This window comes from Accipiter gentilis, chromosome 16, assembly GCF_929443795.1.
Source record: "Accipiter gentilis chromosome 16, bAccGen1.1, whole genome shotgun sequence".
In the NCBI taxonomy this organism is placed as follows: Eukaryota; Metazoa; Chordata; class Aves; order Accipitriformes; family Accipitridae; genus Astur; species Astur gentilis.
The window spans coordinates 11,040,200-11,048,987 of record NC_064895.1 but is presented as its reverse complement, the minus strand read 5'-3'; the positions used below and the strand labels follow the sequence as shown (position 1 = coordinate 11,048,987).

At 45.3% G+C, this 8,788-nt stretch overlaps 1 protein-coding gene across 1 annotated transcript; it reads right to left on the bottom strand.

The window, feature by feature from the left end:
- Positions 1 to 902: 902 nt before the first annotated feature.
- On the bottom strand, positions 903 to 8,443 carry RPS7 (ribosomal protein S7). The gene is made up of 7 exons (XM_049818995.1): positions 8,354 to 8,443; positions 7,659 to 7,740; positions 7,228 to 7,299; positions 5,524 to 5,667; positions 3,502 to 3,566; positions 1,654 to 1,804; positions 903 to 1,018 (listed from the first exon to the last, which is right to left on the bottom strand). The coding sequence occupies exons 2-7, from the start codon at positions 7,731 to 7,733 to the stop codon at positions 941 to 943; spliced, it is 585 nt and encodes a 194-aa protein (XP_049674952.1). The 5' UTR covers positions 7,734 to 7,740; positions 8,354 to 8,443; the 3' UTR covers positions 903 to 940.
- Between the last annotated feature and the right edge of the window lie 345 nt (positions 8,444 to 8,788).

Genomic DNA, 8,788 nt, shown 5'->3' with positions numbered 1-8,788 from the left:
AGTCTTTCTAAACATAGATATCCGAGTCAAAAGTGTGGTGTTTTCAGGACAGTCTGCTGTGATACAGCTAGTTCTTCCCCACCTCTCCCCATACTGCCCAGCATCTACTGAACTATGTTAAAACACCATCCAAAAAAACCCCCCCCACACTCCAGCAGTCATTGCTTCACCCTGGCATATCTATCCCTGCCTTCAGTTATTAGCCATGAGAAAGGTTCCCAACACTGATATACAGACATACATACTGCTAATACATGGAGATACAAAAATCCATGATTTCCAAAAGCAAGATCAATGCCAAAAAACTGTTGTTTTTGTCCAGCAATGTAGTCAAATACCCAGAAGTGAAAATGTCTCCCCATTTCATTCTGATAAAAGGTGAGAAGCTGCAGGACCTGCCTTTAGGTAAGAATTGGTATGTAATTTTGCCACTTAAAGAGCAAGAAAGTTACCTCAAATTCAAACTATACCTCCTCCAACATATTTCCCAAAAATTCAAACCCCTTTTTCAGATGTCATTGCTCCATGCTTCAGAGGTCACACCACCTGCTATGTAGACTTCTTCCAGTGCCAGGCACACATAGGTCTCCAACTGGTATTCTTGTGTGCAAAACTCAGGAGTTCCACTGCTCTACAGTAATTCTCCACATCCTCCCCAAAAGGCAAGTCTCAACATACTTCAGTTTATTTTTCAATGCCAATTCTTTTTGTAGCCTCTGGACTCTTTTGTCCTGAGTGGTGTTGCAACAGTGCCAAAAACAACCTAAGAGGGCTACTGTTAAAACGCTGGTGACTTAATACTTTGATACACAAGTGTCACTCATCCAGAGAGAAAAAGTCCCATGAACCAGTTAAACCCCATCTATTTTTATGGAATTCAAAATTTAAATGAAATTACTCTGTTATATGAACAGTTGTTTATTCAGCCATTTTTTGCACTTTACAGCTGGAATTCTGGAAATTCGAACACCACATCTTTGCCTGTGAGCTTCTTGTAGACACCAGAAAATGTTTCCACCTGTGAAGACAAACAAGCCATCTTGTTTATACATGCTGTGTAAGGAAGTAAAATCTATGTTAACATACTTTAGGTACTACACTATTTCCCAACACATCTTCACTCTGAAGTGAATTCAGAGGCTGATTATTTTCTTCTAGATTAAGGCAGCTGAGCATTTACACAAAAGACATGTTTTCTGGAGAATATTTGGAATCTCTTTAGATTTGCAACCACAGGAGACCCAGAGAGCTGAGATGACCTAAACATGTCCCCACAGAAAAAAACTAAGCAAAGTGATGGGGAACTTCAGGCTGTACCAAGCCCATCTGCTTAAGGTCATAACTAAGTGCTTCACTTAAAAAAACAACCCCCAAAACCAAACAAAAAAAAACCCAAAACCAAACAAAACACTGCCTATTCCCATGACGGAACCAATATTGCTACTTTACAATCCAGGGGTTTGGCCAAGTCGAGCTAGAGCTTTAATTCAAAACTGTCTTGCCTCATCTTCAGCATCTTACTCCAAATACAAACAGAAGCATCTCCATTGCTACAAGCCAAAAGGCAGTCTTTTGCTACTCACATAAGCAGCCTCTTAGCTATGGCAGAATGCCACCCTGTCCTGCACAAGAAAGTAAAAGTTTTTCATTTACCTTGTGTTCAACATTGTTCTGTTGTGCTTTATCCAAATGGACTTTTATGAGTCTGCTACCGTCCAGTTTTACACGGATTCTCTTGCCCACAATTTCACTTGGGAAGACCAGGTCTTCAAGAATGGCATCGTGCACTGCAGTAAGCGTACGGCTGAAATGCCACATTTGTATCATTAAAACACGTCCTCTTGCCAAACTTTCCAGTTTGCCAAGCATGCTTTAGCTGAAAATTCAGTGGTGTGTGTTTTTTTAATGCTGCAGTGTGACAACACCACACTTTCACAGGCCTTGCAAAAATAACAGCTAAATTCTACACTGAGTGTAGGAACCTAATGACTGCATTGAGAGGAAAATGTCAGTAGCCAGGTTTCTGACCTTTTAGATCATGTTGCTTTGCAGCAACAGCCCTGAGACATTCTTTTGTTTCTACACATTTAAGGAGTATTTTATTTAAATCAGAACCAAGTTGTCCCATCTGCAATTGTGCCAGAGACACTCATTGGAAAAGTTTAAATGTGCAAGTATGTCCAAGTACACAGAGCATGTTTGTAAGAGACCCAGTTTTGAAAACACTGGTTTCTGCATCTGCCTAAACCCAAGTGGTTTAGAACACCAATGTATTACAGAAAAAGTCTAGGTGGCAAGTTTAGTCCATGCTTAGAAGACTGACTGATGTCTATATTTGTGTTCTTTAACTGTCCAGAAGTGAGCCAGAATGAGAAAAATTAATCCAGGTTATTTTCTGTACGAGTCTAGATGACTAGTAAGATTTCCAGCTTCCCTACCTGCAGCTTCAAGGCAGTATCAGTAGTAACTAAGCCCTGTGTCTACAGGAGCATTTCAAACTTGCAAAGATTGGGATAGCTAAGGGAGACAAACATCAATCACATTTCTATGGTTCACAATATACATATCGGTTTTACAACACTACTAGCCTGATCTAGTCTCAGGCTGAGAAAGGGATGGTCCTGCACATTCTCCTTCCCTCACGCTTAAAGTGGCATCATGCTAATCACATGCACAGATGGAATCTTCTCTGCCACTGTGCAATACTAGCTTTAATATAACAGAGTCCTCCAAAGGCAGGACTGCAGCTAGAGGAGCACTAGTAAACAGCACTTTTAAAATCCATGATTAAAGATTTCAAAATACAGTAACAGACATGACACAGGTATAATACTGGGGCTGGTAGAACTTACAGGAACATGCCACATGTCATAAAGAGGACAAACTTTTTAGGACAGGGACTACATAATGATATAGTAAGATAGAGAACAGTATAGCAAACACATTGACATCCACATAGACACAGTAGTGTTGCATGTCTAGAAATAAAGAAACTAGAGTGGGAAGGCCATTTAACACAAATGACTATACTAGTGCTGTTGAATTCATACCCAGAGGGACTATCATACCTACACCCCTCCTCAGCCACATTCTCCCTCATTGCATCCCTTCAGTGTGCCAGCCCTGCCTTCTGTACAGTCTAACACGTGATGTGGATGCGGCTCTTCCTACAGCTTAATAAAAATAATTTATGTCAGCACACTGTGGTAACAGAGACAGCAGGTTGGAGTTTCTTAAGCCAGTACTGCTAGCTGAAAATTGGCTACAGCTGTACATGGAAATACAGCTGGAGTTCCAAGAAATGCAACACAGTGCCCAAAGACAAGTTTTTTTACTGACTCTTCAGCAGTCAAATGGCAGATACTATTTCAAACAGTAACAGAAAGGGCAAGACTAACCAATCACTTGAATGACTTCTCAAAAACTTAACTAAACATTGCTTGACTAAACTACCAAGTTACAGAGGAAGACTGCCCTACTGAATCAATATTATTTACTTACCTCCTGGGACGCTTTTGCTTGTTTTTTGTGCGGCTTTTTCTTGTTGGCTTGGGCAGAATCCTCCTCTGTTAAGGCAAAAAAAAAAAAAAGCATTTCTCAGTATCTAGTGTTTACAATCAACTAAAAAAACGCAAAACAACAACAAAAACCCAAAAAACACCACAACGCATGCGTTGCTTTTTTTTTTTTTCACTAGAAACAGATGCATGAAACACCAAAAAGGGAGACTTAGGTATGCTCAAAGCTACACTAGCATTAGAATCTGATATTACTCACAGAAGCTGAAGTACTGGTATTGCTTTATTTCTCATCTACCGATCCTGTATTCAGTGCACTGAAATAAAAGATTTGTATTCCATCCCCGCCTCCACTATGAATATAACCAAAGTAGTTTACGATGTTGTATCAGCAATCTGAACAGAAATCTCAAAGAATTTTACAATTTGTTAGAGTGAGCCTCTGGTGCAAAGCAAAGTAGTAAGCTATCTCAGTGCCACAGACAGCTAGGTGACATCTGAGATTGCAATGGTAGTTTGAATAGTAAGATGTATTACACAATGCAGATCAAACTCTGGCTTTATAATCTGTTCCAAAACCAGCACCTAAAGGTATATATACCAGTTGGGATGAGTAAAACTTATTTTCTACTTCGTTATCTGCAAGGGTAGATGTTTTAAAACATCAAGCATTAGATGCAGTTGTAGCCACCTGCAGTATTTTCTAACAACATATCACAGCTTCTCCATGACTGTATTCAAGATCAGGTTACTATAATCCAAATTGGGTCACATCATATTCAAAAGCAACGTTTCACCTACAGCAGAACTGCACACATTCCCTTCCAAAATATGGATTACGAAACTGACAGGGAATTCTGAAGCACTTAAAGTGAGCCAGAGGCACTTCATTAAAAGAAGTCTTCTTAGCCACATAAAGATTCATGGTAAGGTGCTCTGGCTCTTAAAGTTACACTATGAAAAATTTTTGCAAAAAAGAGCTTCAGTGTAATAATTAACTGTCCACTCTGCAGACAGATCTCCAGATTTTGTCCACCCATTAGTACTGCCCAGAAAGCCCTCTACCACCTTTTCACAGCTTAGCTCCTTCCATAAATCCAGAACTTGAGTCAGATTTTTTTCTTCCTCTCTTATTAACTTGAATGTTAAGTGCTTAGATTATGCAAGCGTAGTATAGAATCATTTAGGTTGGAACAGACCTTCAAGATTGAGTCCAACCATCATCCGTGCCCACTAAACCATGTTATGGAGTACCTCGTCTACACACTTTTTGAATACCTCCAGGGACGGTGATTCAACCACTTCTCTGGGCAGCCTATGCCAACATTTGACAACCCTCTCAGTAAAGAAATTTTTCCTAATATCCCGCCTAAACCTCCCTTGCCGCAACTTGAGGCCACTTCCTCTCGTCCTATCTCCAGCCACCTGACAAAAGAGACCAGCACCCACATCACTACAACCGCACTTCAGGTAGTTGTAGAGAGCAATAAGGTCTCCCCTCAGCCTCCTCTTCTCCAGACTAAACAGCCCCAGCTCCCTCAGATGCTCCTCATAAGACTTGTGCTCCAATACTAATATTTGCTCCCTTTTACTTTCAAGCTTTGCTTCTCAAACTTCTGAAGGAGTAAAAGAGACCAGAACAAGAAAGTTATATCATCCTCCAAAAAGCCTTGCATCTCACCAAATTTACATAGCCTTGGCTGCTAGCTGAAATCATTTTAGCTTACATCCACAGAAGGACATTCGTTACATTTCCTGCTAGTAGAAAAATACGTGTTAATTGTTACCTTGAATGGGCAAGACAAGAAGGGTAGTGCAGCACTGGAACAGATTATCCAGAGAGGCTGTGGAACCTCTATCCTTAGATGTTTCCAAGACCCAGATAGATAAAACCATGGTTGACCTGATCTAATGTTGGCAATAGTCCCACTTCATGCATGAGGCTGGACTAACAACCTCCAGGGATCCTTTCAAATCAACATTTTTACAATTCTAAGTATTTTACCTGAGCAATGAACACCACATGCTTTCCACTGAATTTCTTCTCCAGCTCACGAACTAGCCGCACCTGAATCTTCTGGAAGGATTTCAGCTGAGGAACTGGTACGAAGATAATGATGGCTTTTCTGCCACCACCCACTTCAATTTCCTGAAACAAGCAGAAAGTAAACATTATCTAGAGGTCAAGAAGCAATGGTTGCTTTGATCACAAATCCTCTGAACACAGATACTCGATAGTCTTGCTTAGAACTTGGGGGGGTGGAAAAAAGAGCAGAAAGCAGTATCTGTTTTAATGTATTTAAGAGCAAGCATTAAACAGAAAATCCTGTCAGAATACTTGTTTTGCTGTAAAGAAGTGATTGGGCAATAAATCCCACCACTGCTTTCAGAGTGACATCCTCTGAATAGCAATGCCCACTCTTTCTGCAGGATGGGACTCAGATGCTATAATCCTAACTATACTGAAAGCTTATCATCATATCTGCAGTGGTACCTATATGCTGACACAAACTTTCAAAAATTATTTGCCTCTAATGCAGACTCTAGACAAAGTTTACAGTATTAAGTCTCTTATTTTTGAGCTACTACTTCATGGAAATCATCATCTGTCCACTACTTGCCAAGGCCTGCATCACTACTCAAACAAAACATTTTCTTCTCCTCCAAATGCCAGCAGGTTTACATCACACCAACGTGGATTACTCTTTCCCCAGTTTGCTTCTCCAACAGTTGATCAAAACCAAAGTTTGCATCGGCTTACAAGGCGCTTCTCCCATAAACCTAACTGCAGAGTCATCCTCATTCTCCAACAGAGCGGAAAGCTGAATTTTTTTACCAGCTACATTCCTACATGAACTAACTCAAACTTCACATGAGATTTCTCACAAATAAAAACCAAGCAGCTCAGTAAACAAAGACATTTCAAAAACCTCCTCATTGAGGACAGTAAGCATTGCTGTACTTCAGCAGTGAAGCAGTTCTTCTGAAGGCCCCTGAACTCATATACCAAGCTGACTTCTGCATTCCCAGACTCTTCAACTTAACTCTAAGCAGTCATGCATCTGTATCTGTATTGGTGGGCCTGGGCAAGAACCAAAAAGCAACCTACTGAAGTTTTTGGTTGCAGCAACCAGCTTCAGAAGTTCCATCCAGTCTCCAAGGCTGACAAATTCTAACACTAATTTTTTTCTTCCTTAAGGTTTCAGTTGACTTTATAAATGAAAAAGAAAATTTACAAACAGGCTAACCTGTGTGATCAAGTCAGCCTATTACCTCAATCCACCTCTCATCTATTACTTGGTACATAAAACAGACTTTGCAACAAACTGATTTTACAAAAAGAGTATTCCAGTTTACGTGCCTGACAAAGATTCTGCAACGCCTACATTGCCAGCCAATATCCACACAAAAAGCCAGTTTCAGACCTGAAGCCCGGTTTGCAGACAGCAGAACTATCATTTTTAAAACACCAAACTGCTACTTGAGTTTTTACAATGACTTTCCAGAGCAGTTCCTAAAGACGCAACTATTACAAAATCCTACGTGTTAACATCAAATATCAGGAGATAAACCACAACAACATATGGTAAAGCAACCACAGGCCATAAGAAACAGCTAAAGACACCATTCACCTACTACATTAACATTCACAAAAATCAAACACAGAGCGAGTCACCAAGCAATTCTTTGTGGAGAAGGTCTAGCCTACCTTAGCTGCTGTGATGTTCAACTCCCGCAGCTGAGCCTTTAAGTCAGAGTTCATTTCCAACTCCAGCAGAGCCTAGAAAAGTGAAGTTTAACAAGAATAATCCATTACATACGGTTCAATTCCAAAGAACCCTTGAGACCAAACTCTATCCACAGCGCCAGAGAGCAGCTCTACACCTTCTACCACATACAATATCAAAGATTTAACTTCCTATAAGTCACCACTTATAGGAAGGGTCTTCACACTGACAGATGCCAACAAGTTCAGTTGGTGGGAACACAGGCTGACCGCCCCAGTTCCCAAGTAAAACTCGGAAACAAGTACACGTTTAGACAGCATCGCCCTCGAAGTTGAAGCTCTAGGCAAGCGTCACAGCACCATCTCCGTAACTTGCAGCCGGCTACCAAACGCCAGAAGGAAAAGACACGTACCTGGGATATACCAGACTCGAACTCATCTGGCTTCTCGCCATTAGGCTTCACAATCTTCGCGCTGGAGCTGAACATGGCCTTTCTGCAACGCAAAAAAACACCTCGGTTGTCGCCAGGAACGTGCCTTCTGCTGCAGACACGGCACGGCTCTGCACTCCGGCCACGCAGCCGCACGCTTCAGGGCGAAGCCCGGGAGAGCGCCAGGGGCCACGCACGGCCCAGCACGGCGCTCCAGGGGGTGCCCACCGCAAGGCGGGAAGAGCCGTCCCGGGGAACCAGGGGCCCGGCCCCCTCGGCGACCCGGCCGGGGCGGCGGCGAGGCCCCCAGGGCAGCGGGGAGGCCGCCCGGCCGCGCACGGAGCCCCACGTGCCGCCGGGCGGGCAGCCCTTCCCGGCCCGGGGGGCTCCCCGACCGGCCCCGGCCCCCTCCTCCCTCACGGCGGCCCCGCCGCAGCGGCCTCCCTCGGGGCGCCGCCGGGGGAGGGCGGAGGAAAGCCCCCGCCGGCTCGGCTCCTCTCCGCCAGCACCGGGCGCCCCGGCGACCATCGGGCCGCGGGCAGGGGGTAATCGGGGGCATCCCCACCCCGGGGCGGCGGCGGGGAGCGCGGCTCGGCGCTCGGCTCCGTATTGCGGCGGCGGCGGGGGGGGAAAAGGCGGCGCCGCCGCCGCGGCCCGCGCCGGGCCCGGGCACCCACCTCTCTCCGCGCCGGCCTAGGAAAAGGGAGAGCTCTCGCGAGCGCGGCTCAGATCGCGGCCCGCGAAGGCGCTCGCCCCGCCCACGCAGGGGTGAAGCCGAACCGGGAAGAAGGGCGGAAGGGCCGCCCGCCCGCGCCGCCGCCCCACGGCCGCTTCCGCCAGAGCGAAGCCCGCGCGGGCGCCGAGAGTGCTGGCGCGGCGCCCGCGGATGAAGTCATCGCCAGCCGCGGGGCGGGGGCTGAAGCCGGGGTTCGGCACATGCGCGGTGGCGGCGGCGGCGGCGGCGGCGGGCGGGGCGCGGGCTGCCTTCCCGCCTCTCTCCCTGCGCTGAGGGAGCTCCCGCTGCGACAGGGTGGGGATGAGGAGAAATAGGAGGCGGCTCCGCTCTGCCCCTGGTTGTTACGCCAGGACTTCGCCGCCGCACGTTTCTCCGT

What these genes read in the sequence shown, in the direction of transcription:
- RPS7 (XM_049818995.1), bottom strand. Translation starts at nt 7,733, where the DNA reads ATGTTCAGCTCCAGCGCGAAGATTGTGAAGCCTAATGGCGAGAAGCCA. An exon ending in TCGAGTCTGGTATATCCCAG is followed by an intron (nt 7,300 to 7,658) that starts GTACGTGTCTTT and finishes TCACTTTTCTAG; the next exon opens with GCTCTGCTGGAGTTGGAAAT. An exon ending in ATGTGGTGTTCATTGCTCAG is followed by an intron (nt 3,567 to 5,523) that starts GTAAAATACTTA and finishes TTGCCTTAACAG; the next exon opens with AGGAGGATTCTGCCCAAGCC.